A 20,912-nucleotide genomic window follows, 5' to 3' on the forward strand; every position below is an offset into this window, starting at 1 on the left:
ATAGGTGGGAGTTTGCGAGTGGCTTAGCTTGGTTGGAGTGAATGATGACAAACGCCCACAACCATCCACACAAAACGTGAATAGTATGTCTGGATACCCACATGGTCACCAGTCGATTTCTCCTGTAGTTCAGGGTCTAGGTACCACGCCGTCATGATCGGAACAGCAAAAAGCTAAATGTATTGTATATCTACACTCTGCCATGTCGAATAACATCCATGTAAAACCATATATGGTAGTGAACATATGCAATGAAGCATCCCTCCGTAACGCCATCACACACTCCCGCAGAAATCCGCCTACTCTTTCTATCTGCACGACACATGAACCGACCACCTGGCCTAAAGTGGCAGCATTAAACAATTCATACATTGTTTCGCTTGGCCGACTTGGTGAACTCCGCAAACATGCGCCGGAAAATGACGCGGCCGCTAGTGTCCATGGACTCGTTCAGGATGCGGCGCCCGCCGTCGGGCGTGACGCTCAGAACGGAGAACATGCCGGGCTCGAGGGCGCGGCGAACGTCGCGGCTCACGTCGCCCCGCTCGAGTTGCAGCTTGATATAGAGAAGCACGACCCGGAATACGTGCTGGCCGACCTCGCGTTTGGCTGTGTCCTTGGCCGAGTCGAGGGCGCTCTTGTGCTTGCTGGTGGAGCTGGAAGCGAGGGCAGCGTTGCTAGGTTCGCAGAGCAGCGTCAGGAGGCGCGTGAAGTTGGTGGCGTGGTGCGCGCGCAGCGGCTCATAGAGCCAGGGCGGGTGCAAGAAGGATGTGGTGGCATTGTTGTTGCTATGGTTGTCAAGCTGTTGTCTGGAGGAGGCGAACCTCAAGACTGGGTCGGCCAGAAGCACGCGGAGGAGCACTTGCAGGGTCGTGATGAGCAGGTGGTAGTGGCCCCGCAGCCGGGTTCGGTGGTGTACGATAATGGTGGAGACGAGACCGTAAAGGTCTACAAAGACCTCGCTGGTAACGTGGGCGCCCTTCTCCAGCTTGGGGCCTTCCGCCGAGCAGATCCTGGCAACGCTGGATAAGGTGAAGTCGATGTTGGACTGGCTGATCGCTGCGGCGTGTTTTGTCAGCAGATCTACCATCGTCTTCACAATATTCCCAAATACTTTCGGGGATGTCGTCTTGGTTAGACAAAGTGCCAATGAATTGTGAACGGTTGCGAGGTCAAAAGAGCTGGCATTGGATGATATGGACTTCGCCGAGGCTGGAAGATTGTTAAGACGATGATGCGATAAGAGGCTCCAACGATAATGCTTACATGGGATCGTGGCTACGATTCTGCGCACGACGAGACACGCCGTGCTGGAATCCTTCCACATATCGTGATCGCCGATAAGGCGATGGAGTAACTCCAATTTCTTCGCGGTATCGAAGCCGTCAGTAGCGGCGTCGACAAAAGCAAATATGGATTCTTCGTCGTCGCCAAGCTCTGCGTCAGCAGAGTTCTGCTCTTTTATGAGCTCCCTGATATCCATAGCAATGTTCTGATTTGAAGTGAGAAAGGTTCTCAGCTTCCAGCCAGTGCTGTTGCCAGCAGCGCATAGCTTTTGGCTCGCTTCACTGAGCCTCTTGAGGGTCTTGGAGGACAGTTCGATGGGCTGAGTAGTAATATCTTCTTTAATTGTTTCTGAAGCATCAAGTATCAGATCAAGTTCGGCAAGCTTGCTCTGTTCGCCCTTATCGTCCATCTTCTTCAATCCCGAAGCCAACTGGGTGAGGCTCTGTTCGGTAATGGATCGCTGCTTCTGTACCAGGACATCAACATTGAACGTAAGGATCGATTTGCTTTGGCTTCTATGTTTGAGTGCGATCATAGCGCTTTGTAGAAGTACCAGATGTACCCTTCTATTATCAGTTTCGGAGACGTCGAGATTCCGAGCGTAGGCAGAGATGCCTGCGATGTATGCCTCTGCTGTCGGGCCGGCATTGTCGATGACGTAGCTACTATTTGGTAAGCGATGCAAAGCACAATGCATTGAAGAGCGTTGGCTGTACTTACCCAACTGTATATTGAACCAGACCCTCGAGGGAAACAAGAACCTGCGCCGACTGTGATGACAGCCCCAGGCCCAGTTCAACAATGTCATCGAATTTCATGTTCTACACAATTGTTAGAAGAGACACGAATTTCTAAGCATCAACAACCGCAACTCACACTGTAGAATGTTGGTTGTCTTGAAACAAGGAGCAAGACGCCCATTACAAGCTTTGCATACTCAGCCGATGACGAGCAGTGCTGGGCAACTTGAGTGCTCCATCTTGCCCACGATGTCATAAGACTTTTTCGGCGCTCTTTGAATAGGTAATCCATGTGAAACATGGATAGTAGGGAAAGGTCGGTCTTGACTGCATCTTTTGTCCACGGGCAGACATCGTTAGATTCGCACATATCACGCACAATCTCGTCCAAGAAGAGATGGAGAGCAGGACGTTCGGATTTGTGTTGATCCACCAGGAAATTCCGGAGAATGGCGGTTATACGTGGAGTCTCCGATACGCCAGCTCGAATAAGCCTCCTAAGCGCAAGCAACAGCTGCGCAAGATCCGACTGAAGGCCCTTGCTCTTGTAGTGAGGGGATTCTTCAAGGTTCGGGAAGCTTGACAGGGCAACCTCGGCGTAGTCGAGAAATTTTGGGAAGGCGGACAGGTCACTCTGATCTCCTATCTCAGTGCTGAGTCTTGCCACGAATGCACATCCGACCTTCATTGTTTCAACTTCATCCGACCCAGTGTAGCCCATGTGTGAGCAGAATTTGCAGATGCACTTGAACGCTTCATAGGTGTCAAGAGTAGCAAAAGACCCCTTTCCGATAATTCTTTTAATCTCAGAACCAGTTTCCGTCCAGATCTGATGAACATCATCTGATTTCAACCAGGTTATGGTCCTACCGACTATGCGGAACATAAGACCCCGAATGTCTGAAAAGAAATCTCGGCCAGCTCGTTTCTTGGAGATGATATCGACAAGCTTTGACCCAACTGCCACAGCGTAATCCCATTGACTGATGGCTGCGGCGAGGGCATCCATCATGATAAGTAGAGACCCCGGGCCACCATCTTGCGAGGATAGCCAGTCAATCAAGTTGAGCACCTGCATAGTCGACAAAGAGCTCTGCATAATTTGAGCAAACTCATCTCGAAGCCTAGAATCCGCCCAGACGGTTTTGGCCAGTGCGTCTTTTGATTCAGCTTCCATCTCGGCCAGCTCCTTATACCATGTCTGAACAAACCCAGATAAGTCGCGCAGCTTAGAAAATGCTCGCATCAACGGGACCAATGTCTCGGTCGCAACGACGTCACTGTCAGGGAGATCCCCAAGCGACACGGTCTTAGCCCGAGCTAAGACGGTGGTACGCAACTCGCTGTCCATAACAAACAAGTCAGGCTCGCACTGGACGATCTTGGCCACAAGAGCCCAATCTGTGCCATCTTTTAGGGCGTACTCTGTGCATATTCGGCGTGTGGTAGCACTCTCGACAGAAGACTTGGACCAAATGGCGGTATCTAGCATGCTTGAGATGATGGCTTTGTCTGCGGCTCCGGCTTCTTCGAGGGCCTTTAGTAAGAAAGCAAAGACGGCCTGTGTCCACAACGTGAACTCCTTCTTCGCCACAGGATCGTCGGACTGCTGAGTTCCGACGGCGAGGTGCCATAACACTTCAGCACAGATAGCAAAGTTCTTTCCGGCTGTGGCTAACGCAATTGTGAAAACGTTGAGACCACCGTCATTGGGGTTGAAGAAGGTAGCCTGTGCAGGATTGACGAGATTCTTCATGACGAGTGCCGAGGCTTCCCAGAGCCACCTCCGGGCCACGGGATGGACCAGCCGCGTCTGCTTGTCCAGTCCCAAACCCTTAATCTTGTAAATAAGGGTGCAGCAGATGGGAAACAAGAACTTGGCAAACTCATCGGCGTCTCCCTTGCTGGCAGCACGTAAATCCCACAGGTACGTTGAAATGTGGATCCATTTCAGATGTTCGGACGCAAGGTCAACTCTCAAAACATCTGGTACCAGCCGGCATATGGAAAGCAAAGGGGCGACGAGTTCTCGCAGCTCCTCGGCCGGTACGCGGAATAGCGACTTGACATGTTCGGCGCCAATGGTGACCTCTTCGGCGTGTTGACTAGGAGCAGCGTCAAGGAGGGAGAGTAGTTTCGCCAGTGCACCGAAGAGCGCGCCGGCAGACCTGACACACAGTTCCGAGGTCCGCAGTTTCTCAAGATCGAAAGTGGTGGCAGAATCATCCTCCCGCTTCCTCTTTTTGGAGTTGTTTACCTTGCTCCCATCGACTGTGGCATCCAGATCGTGTTGTTGTTTGCTAGGCTTGGCAATGTCCTTGGCGGCTTGCTGGAGGACCGAGAGGAAGCGCCGCTCGATGAAGATGCGGGACAGAGAGAAGAGGGGAATTCGGTCGAACAGGAAACCGAGGATGGTCCAGGAGAAAGGGTATCGGCGGACTTGTTCGGCGACGTCGGTGGAGCCGCCCATCTGCTTTAGCAGCCATCGCAAGCCGATTTCCTCAGCGGCGTGAAAAGAGCCGCTTTTGGCGGCGGCTGTAAGAAGCAATAGGCTGTCGATCTTCTCGTTCAATGATTGGGTGGTGTCCTGGTCGAGCGACCTGGCGCATTTGATGAGGGCCAGATACCTCTCCTGCAAGTTAGGTTGGGGTCAGCCGGGAGATGCTCCCAAAGTTGAACTATTAGAAGTGACTTACATTTTGATCTTGTCCCTTGGCCATGGCGACGTGTGGGGTGCCTATGGCAGGCTGAATTCAAAGCAATCAAATCATCAAGAAGGGCCTTTGGGTAGCGGCCTTTGTTCGAACTATCGTCACTTTTTCTTGTTTGCTATCGCATCGCCCAAAGCTCTCCGCGATAAGGTAGTGGTAATCGCACCTTTTTTTTTGGGGGGAGGTGGATTCTGCCGGTTCAATCTCAGGCGGGAACGCTAAACTTAATGCAAGGGACTAGCGCTTCACCGCCCTCGACCCAAGCAGAGGGCAGCGTTCTGGGCAGCGGGCAGTTCTCGCACTGCACTCGCTTAAAGCGATAGGGCCCGATTGGAGTTCCCGGGGACCACCGAGCTTTGGACTTGGAAACTGAAGAGAGCAGAGCTTCGATTAAATCGCATGACATAGTGACTTCCTTGTTCACCAACATACCTCACGTCGACGACCCGAGCCCCCGACACGACCAGGTCAGTCTCTGGAATTGATCTCTCGGCCAGAACCGATTGATACTAATGCGTCCGGCTACAGTACATTCAACCCACAATGTCCGACACTGCGGTTCCCCGGCCTTCGAGCGCCGTCTCGCGCCCCGTTAGCGAGGCACTTTTGAACGAAAAGGTAATGCTCTCTCAGTAACACCGCCAACCACTACTGTCAGCAATACGACATGCAAAGGCCTTGATCAAACAGTCGGCACCTTGGAGATTCGTGGTGGTAGTGGCGGTGTTATTTCCCGCTTCAATGGGTTGGGCAGCAGAAGAATCGTTTGCTAATCAGATATTTTGTCTTGACTCGACAGTGGGATCGCTGCCTCTCCAACATGCTCATCAAGTCCACCCTTGGCCTCGGCTTCGGCGTCGTCTTCTCCGTTCTCCTGTTCAAGCGCCGCGCGTGGCCCGCCTTCGTCGGTGTCGGTTTCGGTGCCGGCCGTGCCTACGAGGAATGCAACTTCAGCCTCAGGCAGGCCTCACGTGACCTCAAGCGAACACCCGCATAGACGACGTGCTTTATCTTTCAAGAAATAAGGCAAAATTGGCAGCAACAAGCAACAACAACAGTCAGACGAGATAACAAGGCTCGTGGGCCAACATCACGATCTTATCATGCCCAGACGAAGTGAAGGAACCGATGATGATGTTAAAGGGATGGGCTTTACTGGAGGGGGGAAGCGCCCAGGGTTTGGCTGTCTGTACACGGGGAGGGTCCATCTTCGTCAACATCTTGTCAATCTGTACATACCTACACCGCTGGACCGAACATGACGAGAGGGCGTGGGACGTGACATGAGGCAACTCGGGCCAAAGATGGCCTGGGGCTGTACTTCTACATAATAGACAGGTTTTTCTTTGTTGTCTGCCTGACCTCGATTGACTGAAATACTAGAAAACTGATCCCAATTAGATTGAAAGGCAAATGCTGCTATGTGGGTTGATACCTATACTGTTGGTTCTCCTGGGGAGTATCATGTACTATGTCACAAAGACTCTCGCTCGCTTGCTGAAAGCCAATCCCTTCAATGTCAATATCATCCTACGCCTGTGCCTTCCAAGCCCCTCAGACCGCTAGAGATCACAACAGTAAATGATCCGCCGGGCTCCTCCGCTCCAGGATGGGATACACGATCGCCAGCTACTCCGCCATCATTACATCATTTGTGCTACTATCTCAGCATGCTCTGCTACAGAGAACACGCTCTGGGCTCACCAGCTACTCCACTATCAGTGTCGCCGTTTTCCTGCCCACCAATGGTCCCGTAGCTGGAAAGCCGCTCGTGAGAATGCAGTGCCTCTTCGGTCAGGGGCTGGGAGTTGTCGGTCGGCTGGCCCGGCTGGCCCGGCTGGCCGGATCCTGGCTACTCCTCCGGCTTCTGATGGGACTTAATTTCCTCCTCCTAATGGAAAATTGGCAGACTGGGTTCTCGTGGGCGGTTGAGGCACGTACATTGTCGTGGTGAAGGTCCAGATTTGGTGGGCTAGGACTTTCTCTTGGAGTTGCCGTAGCTGCTGGCTATTGATGGATCACTGTTCCTCCAATGCAGCGTTCGTTGTGATGTCTGATGTTGTTTCAGTCCCCTCAGCGTCAACAACGTCATCATAGTCGAAGACGGATCTGGCGACGTGGGTGAAGGGTAGTTGCTTGTGGCATTTTGTTGTATGAGATTGGGGTTGTCAGGAGCAGCGAAGCCCAATGTTCTTGCCGTTTGTTTGTTCACTTCTATGTTCATATCCTCGGCTCCTGGAGCAAGTACGTAGTAAATATGCCTAAGTCTCTTTATATGTGTAAAAGATGGGCAAGTCCGCTAGGAAGTCGAGTATATATATACGCACAGGTAGGATCGATTCACGTTGCTGATGTTGGCGATATATTAGGCAAGTGTGTATGATGTATAAGTAAGAAGATTTACTAGGTAGGTAGGTATGCATGTCTGCTATGTTGAAAATAGTTCCATGTTGTTTACTGGCAAAAGGCTCGTCAGGAACAACTATTTTGATTAATCCAACTCAGGCAATCATCATGGGTCAACATTAGTATCTGACGACGTAGCATCGATCATCCTCAGACCTTACGTCTCCTCTTTCATCTTCTTAAAATGACGATCCATGGGTCCCTCCCTTTTGGCTTGCACCTTCCTCTTATGAGAACCATGCTCAACATCATCAGCGAGGACCACATCAGCGTCGCTGAAGGAGGCCTTATCCTCCTCCTCCATCTCCCCCTGGCCAGCCGCATCGAAAATTTCCCGCCAAGTGCCATTCTTGACTCTCACATCGTTTCCGTTGATGCCCACTTGGTACGCCGTCTTCATGGCATCCAAACATACCTTCCGCCGCTCGTTAAAATCCATCATCGGCTCCGGGTATGTCCCCTCCTCGCGCTTGCCGTCATCGCCACCGCCCATCCCGTCACCCTCGAGGCGGACATGGGCTTTGTCCAAGGCAGACTGAGGAGCCCTCCAGGGCTCGTAGATGTATTTTTCATCCAGGTTTTTCAGTTCCGGGACCCAGTGGCGCACGAAAAGTCCTTCCTTATCCCACTTCTGCCCGAAGGCGATGGGACTGTAGCACCGGAAGTACTGCGAGAAGAACGCGGTACAACTGAGCCATTGCCAGTTGCCAGCGTTGCAGGCGGGCTCGTGGTCAATCAGCCACTCCTCGAACACGTCGGCGCCGCGCTCCCAATGGACGTAGCACCCGCCCCTAGTCAAAAAGCAAGCGACCGAGTGCCGGCCCAGGTGGTGAATCCAGCCGTCGTGCTTGAGCTGGCGCATCAGAGCGTCGATCCAGGGGAAACCCGTGACCCCGGCCTTCCAGCGATGGAACCAGCGCTCAGCTTGGGGGAGTCGACGTGGTACTCACCGCTGATGGATTCGGTGCCCGCCTCGGTCCCCTCCTTGACTTTGGAGGGGAGATGCCAGGGGATGAAGCGGCAGTACGGATTATTGTAAGTCTGCGTAAAGGTGGAGCCGATGGCGGCCTGCGCGGCAAAATACATGTCGCGGAACAGCAGCTGGCCTGTCAAGCTCTCGGGCGGGCTGGAAGCGCCCTTGAATCTCGAGGCTAAGTCTTGGACGCACCAGTAGAAGAGGCGCGGTGACAGAGACCCGAAGTGGTGGTGCGGGGACAGGAGCGTCGTCGACTGCGGCTCAAATGCGGCCGGGCTTGTCTTGGGCTTCTGGAACTTGGCGGTGTACTCCTCGTCAGCCATGATGTGATCCAGCATCTTGAGGGCTCGCGTCTCGCCGCCGCGGTGGGGGGTCGTCGCAGGCGGGAACCCGAGCTCCTCGAGCTCCTCGGGGGCGTAGTCGCCATTGGGCCCGGCGATGCCTGCCTTGTAGGGTCGGAACTCGCCCTCACGCACGGGTATGTTGAAGTCCGGGTTCGAATCCGGGAGCTCCTGCTCGAAGTCTAGGGTGGTCTCCCCAGGGTCCGGCAGCGACGTCGGCGCAGGTAGGGGCCGTGGGATCTCCCCGACTTTCTTGCCCGCGGCCTGGAGCTGCGCCATGGACATGGTGGGCTTCCCACCGTTCTTGGCTACAATGGCGTCGCTATCCCACAGCGTCCGGCCATAACGGGTCACGGTCTCAACGCCGGCCTCCTTGGCTAGGTCGGACACGACCTGGTCCCGCTCTCGGGCGTAAGCGTCTGTGTCGCGTTCGAAGACGAGATGAGTTATGCGCCACGCCTTGAAGATCTTGGGTAGCACCGTCTGTGGGGCTTCGCGTAGGACGAAAAGCCTAGATTTTGGATTGAGCTTGTTAATAGACTTGGAAAGGTCTTTTTGGCAGTCCAGTCTAGAAGCAATTTGTGTAGCGGTACCAAGTTAGTCGAATGAAACCTTCTATTCATCCGCCGGGAAATTCTTCAAATGGGGGGAGGGAAAGAGAGTTTACAGAAATTGCCATCGGTTGCCGCTCCCCTTGGAGAGGTAGACGTAATGAGGGTCGAAGGTGAAGATGGGGTATAAGACGGCGGGCTTGAGATCTAGGGCAGCCTGAAGCGCAGGGGAGTCATGTAGGCGTAGGTCGGTGCGGAACCAATACAAAACGCGTACCTCCTTCATGATTCAAAATCTGCTTATAGATGTGCATAGCTAAAGTGAAAGAATATGATTTTGTTGCGTGGCTGGACACGAGGTGCAGACATATACAACTTGTTGCGATATGCCGGCCCAAAAGCATATAGTTTCTCGGCCGAGTCCATGATGTCAGTACTCCAGCCACATCAGCTAACACTTGCCACCTATATGCATGGTGAAGCAGCATATCTTTGCAGCACTCCTCGATTTTTTCGTCCATAGACAATTGTCCTATCACTACCCGGATACTATCACCGGCATCTTGGCATAATATGTTTGAACCATATGAACCAAGTTGGTTAGCTGTTACGAAAAAGGGAATTAGCCGCTCGCGTGTTTTTGGTCCCCTGAGAACAGAGTTATATTGCCCTTGAATTTCCACAATGGCGATGGTTTGTTAGTTTTCTTCTTTTAGGGGGTCGGATGCGGTAGCCCGTCAAACTGCACGTATTGCATCGTCCTGAAACGATAAATCTGGATGAAGAAGCAGACTCAATTCCCGGGACACTCCCAGTACTCCCCAGTCGAGTGAAGAAATGTGTAATCTGCCCCATCCCCTAGAATGGTGAAAATGCACGTTTTACATGCGATGAACTACACTTGTTGGCGTAGTCTCACCTGCTCACGCAGTATTATGCCTATTTAACTTAAACATGGCTATAACGCATGATAGCCAAACGATGCGACGATTGCTTAGCACATGCATACATACATATGATTCGTCACTCACTCAATGCTGCGAATGACTAGGGGGATGATGGGGATATATGTAGAGAGATCGTGTGTATACTGGGGTGATCCTCATCAACCCTCCACTCTTCGTCCACGCCGAGGTTGGGGACCGAGATTTTGTTTACCCGATACCAGAGCTCGTGGCCTTTTCTCATGCGCGTATCGCTTATACGTTAATTCCCATCCACTGCCTGCCTACTTTGAGTGATGGGAGGATGCCAGGAGCTGGTGGACGAGAAGGGCCTAGTTCGTTTCCTCCGGGATTATCGAGAGATGAAGATCAGAAGGAGTGTTTCCGAGGTTTCAATTGACGATGCAGATCTTGGTACTGATGCAGGCTAGGCCGATGGGAAACGGTATGGATCATTTTCGTCACAGTGGTTTTTCCTTTGTTTTTTTTCTTTCTTTTTTCTCGTTCTGGGGTACGGAGGACCAGGTGCCAGGAAATGCAGAAATGATTGTATAATTACATATATATGCTCTGCACGGGCATTTATTTTCTGGGCTAGGCGCCACGCACTTGACACTAGGATCTGTGCCGGGGGAGACAGTTGCCAGTAGCCAGTAGTGGTTAGTAGCGGCCAGTCGGGGGCAAGCTGATGAACCCCACAGCAAGGCAATCCAGCAAAGCCGACAGGCTGCAACCAACTTGCATTTCTACCCTCAGTGGTGTGTCTCGTTTGTTTCAGAAACACAAGGCGAGTTTCTGGGAAGGTACATAACCTTGGCCCTTGGTCAATCAAGCAAGCTCGAATAGAACCCCACCCATCCCATTCCATCATCAATCTGAAGCTGAGCTGTACATACATACAGACATATACGTAAGTATCAACATTTGTAGCAGCCTGATGTAGGCTGTAACCACTCCAGCTGGGCTACGTATCTGGAGGTGCACCACCAAGCAAGAAGTGTGCGAGAACAGGACGGAAGAAAAGACCAACAAGACAGTGACCTGAAAAGAAAGTACCAAAATGATGTTTCCCTCCCCATGATCCCTGGCATTCATTCAATCTTACGTAGTGCAATGGACAGTGGAGACCGACCCTTCCTGCCATGCCTGAGAGTAAAGTAGGGAACAAGGGGGACGGACAAGCAGAGAGATTCCCAGCTCCAGTCCAGTCAATCTAAAGCGACATGCATGCAGACAGACATGCATGCATTGATTGGAGTGTCTCTGCCGGCTTCTCTACATCCCATACAGCAACTTCGTTCTTGACGATGGCACCTTGTAAAATACACCATACCAACCTAGCCTAGCCATCCTGTACCATTGTTTTTTGCTGCTTCTGTTCTCCCTCTTCTCTCTTGTTCTTCTTCCTCTGGATCCCTCTGCGATTACGACATCACAAACTGAGCGAATAAGGGAAATCTTGAACCCAAGCGAATGCAACTTGGGCTGAGTCGTCTGGTCTCGTCTTTTGCCTAGCTCGATCCCAAGTCCAGGAAAGGCAGTGCTAGGAATTTGGACTAGCCAGCCGCCGCTGGAATACCTGAATACTTGCTGGCTGGCCCGAACCCCAAGCAAGCCACCTCCAAACCCCCTTGCGACTAAAGTTGGCCCCCCAAAAAAGTTACGACTCAATTCCCGACGAAGCAACTGCATGCATACATACATTCATTCTCACTCCCTGCTTCTCGTCTTCTCCCTGCATGTTGTTGGAACCACCGTCTTTCGAATCATCGGTCCGCCGCCTATCGTCACCGGCCGGAAGTGACCATCACTGCCATCCACCAGTTTATCTATTCGCTTGAACCGCCCTCGTCTAACCTCTGGGCCCGTCCCTCATTTCCGACGCGACCTGTTCATCCTCTCAGGCAACATCATCCCGACTGCCCAGCATGACGAGGCCACACATTGTCCGTGCCGGTGAGTACTGCTGACTCGCCAGCCAACTTCGATACCGTCGGGTGTATCTAGGAAACTCGACCTTGCCTTTTTACATTGTCTCTCGTCCCTTGCCAAGCTCACAGCCACAGCTTGGTTGTGAGTGAGGAACCGGGGTCCCAGGCCCAACCTCGCTATCCCCCCTTTGATGTATTGTTATACCATAAAACTGACATCTTTTACTATTTCGCAAAATAGACTCAATCGATCTGCAAGACCCTGACGCCCCCTCTGCCAAAGACCACAAGAATGCGACAAATGGCCAACAGCCAGTAGCTCCTCACCAAGCCGAGACATTGCGTGAAGTCGCCGCCGAGACCAAGGAGGAGAGGAGGATTTCGTGGGCCAACGGAGATATTGGTGACCTCCAACAATACGCTGAAGAAATAGAGAGATCCGAGATGGACGGAGACGATGACACCAAGGCGCAACAGAGGGACGCCTTGGCCATCTCCCTGAATGGCGGCAGTGGTGCTTCCGACGACGGCGACGACATGGACACCGATGGAGAGGGCGATATGGACGACGATATGATGGACAAGATCTCGAGCTCTCCCTCGATTGAAGACGGTGGGTGCCCCCCAGAGCTGCCGCCTTGCTGGCCGACGCGCGTCGATTCTTTGCGAAGTCGCTTTTCGCATCCCCCCTGACATACTTCCGGGCTCTCCTGCACTCAGCGAGGCCAGGTCATCTTCACCATACCTGGAGCATCCTGAATACGTGCCGCTGGATAAGCGACCCCCCAAGAGAGGCAGTCAAGCAAGGCTTCTGCCCACGACACCGTCGAATCACATCATCATAACTTAGGCGAGTATGTCGGATCGGAAAGGAAACACTCCCGGGACGATATGGGCAGTGCTGAGCAATGCGAAGGCGGCAATGACTACCAACCCACGGACCGCCAAACTCAACGCTGTGAAGCTGTGTAGGTCACTGCTCCAGCGGATGGGCAGGATGAACAAGATGATGACATAGCCTGGGAAAATGTGGAAGAAGAACAACAACTCACGGGGTCGACGACCAGTGCTTTGGCCATCTATGATGCTGTTTCGCCGACCCTAGAGTGCGCATATATGTCAGACGCATGCACTATTCTGGGAGTGAGAGAGTATGACAGTATCATCTCTCCGTACAACTTTCTGGTTCCATACCACAGCTCCGATGATGATGATGACGACGACGACTTTTCCTTACATGTTAATTCCAGATATGTCGATTCGGGTTGGGGTGGTGAATGCTTACAAGATACAGAGGACATCGACTTCGAATTCGTTTACGCCCTTCACACCTTCGTCGCCACCGTGGAAGGACAGGCCAACGCGACCAAGGGTGATACCATGGTCTTGCTCGACGACAGCAACAGTTACTGGTGGCTCGTTAGGGTTGTAAAGGATAGCAGCATAGGTAAGCCCCCTATAGCGTTGATATAGACGAGGCTCATGCTAAACAACACCAGGATACTTGCCCGCAGAACATATTGAGACGCCGACAGAGAGACTGGCACGTTTGAACAAACACAGGAACATCGATGTACGTAATTACAGCGTTTACTGCACATTTCATTTGGATTGCCAGCCGCTAACAGACTTGCTAGCTTGCGGCTACGATGCTCGGCGACCAAGCGGAGAAGACCAAAAACCCCCTCAAATCGGCCATGAAGAGACGGAAAGCCAAGAATGTCACCTTCACGGCTCCCACATATGTGGACTACTCAGATTTCGACTATTCTACGGAGGAAGAGGACGCTGACGGCGATGCGGCTGCCCAACAGCAAGGCGCCAAGCAAGAACAGGCGGCCACAGCCACCGGCGGTGGAATAGAGGATGATGAGAGCGCCCGAGTAGAACCACTCAAACCTCGATCTCTGCTGAAACATGCCAATCCGGAAGAGGGAGACGATGCCGAGATGGACGAGGATGACGACAGGGCCAGTGATGAGATTTTTGATAATGCCAAGGGGACCCGAACCACCAAGAACGGTACGGTCCGGAACACGGATTCTTTCTTCAAGGACGAGACGGTGGAAACTAAGAAAATCACACTTACTCCGAATTTGTTGCGGGATGATGGTGAGGCACGTGAATCCACGGATTCGGCCAAGGAATTGCGACAAAGGCCCAGTTTCGAAAAGGAGCTCGTGGCTGATAAGAAGGACGAGAAAAAGAAGAAGGACAAGAAGGAGAAGGACAAGAAGCCCAGTGCGATTCGCAGTTTCTTCTCGCGGAAAGATAAGAAAAAGTCCACAGAAGATGATGATGAATCGTTTGGCAAGAGGTCCATGGACGTTAACAGCGTCGAGACAGTTGATTCGGACACGCGCGTAGCTGATGTGGAATCTCCTGACAAGAGTGGTCCGCAGCGAAGCGTCAGCAAACTCCAGAAGCAGCAGGCTAGGACGGAACCCTCGCCCACGCGGAAGCCTGGATCTACCACAATGGAGCTTGCACAGTTTATCAACTCAGAAAGCAGACCGCCCAACAACGTTGCGAATACTCCGCCTACGTCATTGAGGATGGTCGAGGCGGACCCGGCCGATAGCCAAAAGGGGCTGATGACGAGCACTGGCAAGCCGCAGAAGCTGAACCCTGCCAAGAACCGTGTCGAGCTGGATGATTTCGACACTTCGGAGGAAGAAGAAGACGAGGATGAGGATTTTGCCACGCCTGCAGCGGACCCAGCCCCGACCCCAGCACTTGCACCTGCCCAGGAGCAGCAGAAGCTGCAGCCGCAGCCGAAGCAGCCACAGCAACAGCAACAGCGGGCTGAAGAAAAACAACAACGGCCTACGCTACCGGGCTCCTACCCAGACAGCTACATGAGTACCCAGACGACAGGTTCGCAACAGACGATACAGACTGCCAGATCAGCACCGGCTATGGAGCGACTCTCCGAGTCTCCTGTTCATGTGTCGCCCATTGCATCGAACCATCCGCCTGCGCTCATGGGAGACAACTCCAGCCAGGAAGACCGGTCGTCGCCCATCTCGTCTCCGTCGCCAGACGTGGCAGATGTCGACAGCCGCGGCCACCACAACCAGGACTCTATGACGTCTACTTCAGCCACGGCCACGACGTGGAACGATGACAACCTCCGTGCTTTCTTCGACTCCGGGACAGACATCCGGGATTTGCTGGTTGTTGTTTATGATAAGACGGATGTTCCGCCGGCAGGGCCAGACCACCCTATTGCCGGAAGCCTCTTCCGTGAACAGAATGCCAAATTGGCAGAAATCACCACAGTAAGCACTTCTTCCCTACAGATTCACAACGGCGATGATCCCAAGCTGTATACTGACTTCAGCAACAGCAACTGGACAACATGCTAGGCGACTGGCTGGCCAGGAAACAGCGACTCAGGGGCGCTGCATGATCGCTGCCTATTTCCCTTGTCTGTCACGACCGACGCCTTTCACTTCAGCTCGATTGATTGTTCCTTTCTGCCTGGACTGTAAATTATGATTCAGTCGCGCCACGTCGAAGATACCGAGGACCTGAATGACGATGGACAATTATGATGTCACATGCCCTAGCGTCACCAAAGCATTCGCGATCAGGTCCAGGGTGTTAGTTGAAACACTGCGCTGCCGAGGCGTATCCTCTTTTTCTCCTTTTTCTTCTTCTTTTCTTCTTCGCTTTTCTGTTTCGTGACCAAATGGCGTCCGGGGACGGACACACTGGATGGAGTTCGGCAGGAGACCGCAAAGGTCATTCCCGGGATATGAGACATCTTACTATACCACGGATATAAAGCCCAGCTCGGCTTTACCATATTTTCCTTTTGTTTAGAATGAACGAATCCACGATTGCGGCCACCATCCATCCGTCGGGGACTGGACGGTAGTGTTGGGGCAGTGGGATGGACATAGCATCTTGGGAAAGAAGTGGGAGGCAGTGTTTCCAAAGAGAAGAGAAGAAACGGGCTGCAAGCCGGCATGGATAGGAGGACGAGGTACAGATGCCGAGCCTGCCCCTGGGTAACAGTACTGTACCCATGTAGCAACTACCGACACCACCACCTGTACCGAGCATTGCTCAGCACAGGCGGTACGCTGTACTTTCTACCCATGAACCTGTTCGTTCCGTTGCCTGAGTGAAACCCATTGGATCTGTTTGTCACACTGTTTGTTCTCCGAGACGAGAATCTGACTTGCACCGCTCCGTAGATGGGATAAGGATGGATTAGTCGGTGATTATTTAATCAGTGGCCTCGGGCCGTTTCGACTTGCCCGGACTTGGCAGGCTGCTTATGAGAGATTAGAAAGCAACGTCAAGGCAAATTCTGAGCGATTGATAAGAACATGAGTGGCGTAGATGAGGGCGGCACAGCAGTGACATCTACCAAAGTCTGGTTGGCATTGCGACCCTGATACCGGACGGCGCGGACGCGGCGCCACTTTATGGATACTGGCCGGGCCGATTCAGATTTCCAAGCGCAGGAGCCAGCTAGCCAGGCACGGTACTGAGAAGGAATGGAGTAGATGGAGATGTTAGCTTGGTGCTTCTTAGATTGAGCCTTGCTCCTTCGAGCAAGTTCTATGCAAGTGTGAAATGAACTGGTAGTCAATGCCCCCTCCTTATTGGATCCTCTCTGTGTTTCGACATGTTTGGACATGACAATTATTCCGTCCGCCGTATAATAATGCCCATGTATCCGTGAGGTATGCTTGTGGTGTGACAAGGGTGAGAAGGGTGAGAAGGGTGAGAAGGGTGAGAAGGGTGAAAAAGTGAGAGGCGAAAGTGACGTGCTCCCGATTGATGATCTCATATTGGCTGGGCAAAAAGCGACCGTCGCGCGAGTCAGGTGTTTCTGCACATTGGTGATTGGGTCGGTCTTCCATGCCAGCGTTTCTTTTTCCCATCGAAGGATGGATGCCCAAGCCATCGAGCTTCCGTGGCAGAACCGTGGGGCTTCTCTGGCAGTTTGCAGTCTGGCTTGCTGCTTGCCTTACAGCCCCGTTGGAGAGGCACCGGCGTTTCCGCCCTGCCCACTGCCCATACACATGTATGTATATATGCACCTACGTGATAAGTTCCAAACCACGAACCCCATCAACCATGTAGCCCAAACCCCTGCTGCCTACAAGCGTGTGGCGTTCGTCGTTGATGACCCGCACCTTGGTCGTCAGAATCCCAGATCCTGGTACTAATAATGCATCAACCTGCCTGCAGGGCCCGATTCCAGCTTTTTCCCGACCTGTCAGCCGCGCTACGGCATCTATCAGATCCTACGGCTTCTGCTACGGCTACATACGTGCCAAGCGACCACATCCCAAACCCAGCGGGCTCGGCATAGATTAGATGATGGATGCCATGCCCCCGTCCAGAACCCGTCGGCCGAAACACTGCCCCCCACCCAACGGTATTTCACCAGTCGGTGACCATCTGAAGAAATTGCAGGGCCAGGACTTAGAGCATGCTTACATACCAGGCACCAGATGCCAACCATGTCCGTAGACTGGGAAGGAAGTTATTGCCGTGCTTCTTTTCGATGGGGATCTCCCCAAGGATGAAGGATGACTGAGATGGGACAGGGGGCCAGAGGGAGTGAGGCTTGGCTCGGCTCGAATTGGCTGCCGCCCCCCTCGGGAAACAATTCAGTAGTCGTGGATCCTTTCGGTATCTGATCAAACAAGGCAATCCCGTTATTGTTTGGCAGTTGAGCTGCTTTAGTGAAGGGAGGACATATAAGGACCCGGCTCCAATCACCTCGACACCGACACCCTCTTGCTTGCTCCCTCAACGACCAACCATCTAGTCCCTCTTTTATATGTACAGCCTTTCTGCAAAGGTCTTCTTAACTAAAATATATACCATTCTTTCTGTCTCTGCCGTCTGAGCTAGCTCAGCCCCATAACCCTGAAGATGCGTGCATCTTGGACTCTCGCTTTCATTTCCCTTGCCGCGGCTGGCTGCGTCAAGCGCGCCCCCCGCCGGTGGCCTGGTCGACGGCACAGATGGCACCTACGACTACATCGTCGTCGGCGGTGGCACCTCCGGTCTCGTCGTGGCCAAGCGCCTCAGCGAAGACCCCAAGGTCTCGGTCCTCGTCCTCGAGGCCGGCGGCTCCGTAGAGAACAACGCCAACGTGACCAACCCACTCGGCTACGGCCTCGCTTTCGACACCGAAATCGACTACGCCTACCAGACCGTCGAGCAGAAGTTCGCCGGTGGCAAGCCCCAGACGCTCCGCGCCGGCAAGGCCCTGGGCGGTACCAGTACCATCAATGGTGAGTTCCAGTGTTACGCGCACAAGAATATATGCATGCCTGGGTAGAGAAAAAGAGGCTAACGTGTTACATTACTACAGGACTGGCCTACACCCGTGCCGAATCCAACCAGATCGATCTCTGGGAGAAGATGGGCAACGAGGGTTGGAACTGGAACAACCTGCTCCCCTACTACGTCAAGAGCGAGAAGCTCGAGGTCCCCAACAAGGACCGACTCGAGGCTGGCAAGATGATGTTCAACTCCCAAGTCCACGGCCTCGAGGGCCCCCTCATGACGGGCTGGTTGTATGGAACCACCAACAGCACCCTGGGCGCCACCCTCAACGAGACCTTCTCTTCCATGGGCGTACCCTGGAACGCCGACGCCAACGACGGCAAGATGGCTGGCTACACCATCTACCCCTCCACCGTCAACCAGGACCTCAACATCCGCGAAGACGCCGCCCGCGCCTACTACTTCCCCATTCGTGACCAGAAGAATCTGAAGGTCATGCTCAACACCGAGGCCCGTCGCATGACGTGGAAGATCGCCTCCAACAGCACCGGAGCTCTGCCCACGGCCGAGGGTGTCGAGGTCACCACCCAAGACGGCAAGACTATGGTCGTGAAGGCCAAGAAGGAAGTCATCCTGTCCGCCGGCGCTCTCGTCTCCCCCTTCTCCTCGAGAAGTCCGGTGTCGGCAACAAGCAGATCCTGGCCGCGGCCGGCATCGAGTCCGTCGTTGACCTGCCCACCGTCGGCGAGAACCTGCAGGACCAGACCAATAACGGCCTCAAGTTCGGCATCGCCAAGAATTTTACCGAGACGGAAAAGAACGCCTACGTCGCCTATCCGACCGCCGAGCAGGTCTTCGGCAAGGACAAGCTCGCTGCTGTCGCCGCCAAGGTCAAGGCTGCCCTCCCCGGCTATGCCGCACAAGTCGCCAGCGTCAACGGTAACGTGACCAAGGCCGCAGACCTCGAGAAGTTCTTCAACATGCAGTACGACCTTATCTTTGATGCCGAGCAGCCCAACCCCATCGCCGAGGTCCTACTTTACCAGCAGGGCGGTGTTTGGGACAGCGAATACTGGGGCCTCCTCCCCTTCTCGCGCGGCAATCTGCACGTCACCGCGGCCAACACGTCGACCACCAAGGCTGACGGCGCCAAGATCAACCCCAACTTCTTCATGCTGGACTGGGATGTGACACAGCAAGTCGGCGCCGCCAACTTCATCCGCCGCATGTACGGCACCGCGCCCTTCAATGACGTCGTCGGTCCTGAGGATACCCCCGGTTTGAAGACGGTCCCCGCCGATGCCGACGAGAAGACCATGGGCGAATTCCTCAAGGCCAACTACCGCTCCAACTTCCACCCCGTCGGCACCGCCGCCATGATGCCTCGCGAGGTCGGCGGCGTCGTCGACAGTCAGCTCAAGGTCTACGGCACCGCCAACGTCCGTGTTGTTGACGCCTCCATACTGCCCTTCCAGGTCTGCGGCCATCTTGTCTCGACCCTTTACGCCGTCTCGGAGCGCGCGTCGGACCTCATCAAGGCTTCTGCTGCCAAGGCTTAAGAAGTGTTGGACTGACTCACGCGAGCAACGAACGAATCGATGGCTTGCAATTTTTTATGGGTTGGCTTTACAAGATACATTACTTTACATAGAATTAATTAAAATACATACGAACATGGAGCGATCAGAATGTGAATTAAGCGGAATCTGGGATATAACGGATCAATCCTTGTTGTCGCAGGGATAGGCAAGGTCGGCATTCGTTTGCAGGACAGAATCGCACGGAAATTCCGGCCCGTCTCAAGTCACGAGCCGCAGAGCAATCCCAAAGATGAGTGAGTTGTTGTTGAGTGGCGACGCATCAGGACAAAATCGGCAGGATCGTCGAATAGTCCTTAGTAAGAAGCATTCCAGTCGGTCGGGTACGCAGATCTTGGAGTGGTTGATCAACTTACCCGCTTGCACCGGTGTACGATCAAACGGGATTCCACAATAAGCACTTGTTACTTTCATACCCATGAGGCTGGAAGGTGCTTGGCCTTGGGCAACACAAACCCCCCTTTCCCCCAATGGACAGAGACAGTTTGCTACACGATGGATGATTGTTTCCTGGCTTCTTGACCCCGTGGGGCTTGCTCTCAAGGATCATGGAACCTTTCACGTGCAGTAGGGATTATTTCACAGAGTTCATCTGGTACTTGTTGCACGATGTGAGATCCCTTGTGCCACGGATTATCGAAGCTTAATTCGACGGCTTGGTGTAGTATCAAGCGAGCCTCACAGCTCGACTGACTATAATCGTATGGTCTTGAGCTAGAACCAGATACTGGTTATTACATATAGCATGAAAACACTACGAAGATGAATGCAGTAGTGGCTTAATTGCTTATTCATTGCTTGAAAATCGTACCTATCTAAACCTCAAGGACATCAAAGGACATTTCCGGTAACTCTCAATTGACCCCAGAAATGTGCAGATAATATAGCAAGAACGGAGGCCGGGGACGTACCGAGGTATATAGGCAATCCGAGGCAGAAAAGTAGAAAAATAGGACTATACAGTACAGAAGTTGATAGTAAGAATGGACAGAGGGCAGCGTAGACAAACCACACGCAAGGCGTGATGGTCACTTTTCCCCGAAACAGGATCTGGCTGCCCTCCTAAGCTTGAATTTGATCGTGAGACATCGTAGCATACCCAAAACAAGCAGCATTTTCAATAATAGATAATTGACATGAACAGGAAATGACCCAACCGACCT

General features: G+C 53.1%; 5 protein-coding genes across 5 annotated transcripts; 3 read left to right on the top strand and 2 right to left on the bottom strand.

Annotated features, from left to right (window-relative positions):
• Nucleotides 1-364: 364 nt before the first annotated feature.
• On the bottom strand, nucleotides 365-4,747 carry PG998_005587 (Urb2/Npa2 family protein; the record flags this gene model as incomplete). The annotated part of the gene is made up of 5 exons (XM_066872405.1): nucleotides 365-1,212; nucleotides 1,267-1,949; nucleotides 2,008-2,108; nucleotides 2,164-4,659; nucleotides 4,724-4,747. The coding sequence occupies 5 exons, from the start codon at nucleotides 4,745-4,747 to the stop codon at nucleotides 365-367; spliced, it is 4,152 nt and encodes a 1,383-aa protein (XP_066732502.1).
• A 534-nt stretch (nucleotides 4,748-5,281) lies between these two features.
• Nucleotides 5,282-5,735, top strand: PG998_005588 (uncharacterized protein; the record flags this gene model as incomplete). The annotated part of the gene is made up of 2 exons (XM_066872406.1): nucleotides 5,282-5,356; nucleotides 5,538-5,735. The coding sequence occupies 2 exons, from the start codon at nucleotides 5,282-5,284 to the stop codon at nucleotides 5,733-5,735; spliced, it is 273 nt and encodes a 90-aa protein (XP_066732503.1).
• A 1,566-nt stretch (nucleotides 5,736-7,301) lies between these two features.
• Nucleotides 7,302-9,298, bottom strand: PG998_005589 (cryptochrome; the record flags this gene model as incomplete). The annotated part of the gene is made up of 3 exons (XM_066872407.1): nucleotides 7,302-8,068; nucleotides 8,095-9,029; nucleotides 9,129-9,298. 3 exons carry the CDS (start codon nucleotides 9,296-9,298, stop codon nucleotides 7,302-7,304), a joined length of 1,872 nt encoding a protein of 623 aa, XP_066732504.1.
• A 2,586-nt stretch (nucleotides 9,299-11,884) lies between these two features.
• PG998_005590 (Tip elongation aberrant protein Tea4) lies at nucleotides 11,885-15,255 on the top strand (the record flags this gene model as incomplete). The annotated part of the gene is made up of 5 exons (XM_066872408.1): nucleotides 11,885-11,912; nucleotides 12,129-12,500; nucleotides 12,873-13,334; nucleotides 13,387-13,460; nucleotides 13,525-15,255. 5 exons carry the CDS (start codon nucleotides 11,885-11,887, stop codon nucleotides 15,253-15,255), a joined length of 2,667 nt encoding a protein of 888 aa, XP_066732505.1.
• Nucleotides 15,256-17,791: 2,536 nt separating this feature from the next.
• Nucleotides 17,792-19,710, top strand: PG998_005591 (uncharacterized protein; the record flags this gene model as incomplete). Its single annotated transcript, XM_066872409.1, has 4 exons — nucleotides 17,792-17,795; nucleotides 17,884-18,156; nucleotides 18,237-18,802; nucleotides 18,826-19,710. The coding sequence occupies 4 exons, from the start codon at nucleotides 17,792-17,794 to the stop codon at nucleotides 19,708-19,710; spliced, it is 1,728 nt and encodes a 575-aa protein (XP_066732506.1).
• Nucleotides 19,711-20,912: the final 1,202 nt, after the last annotated feature.

This window comes from Apiospora kogelbergensis, assembly GCF_038363985.1.
Source record: "Apiospora kogelbergensis strain CBS 113332 chromosome Unknown utg000003l_segment0_segment0, whole genome shotgun sequence".
Taxonomy (NCBI): domain Eukaryota; kingdom Fungi; phylum Ascomycota; class Sordariomycetes; order Amphisphaeriales; family Apiosporaceae; genus Apiospora; species Apiospora kogelbergensis.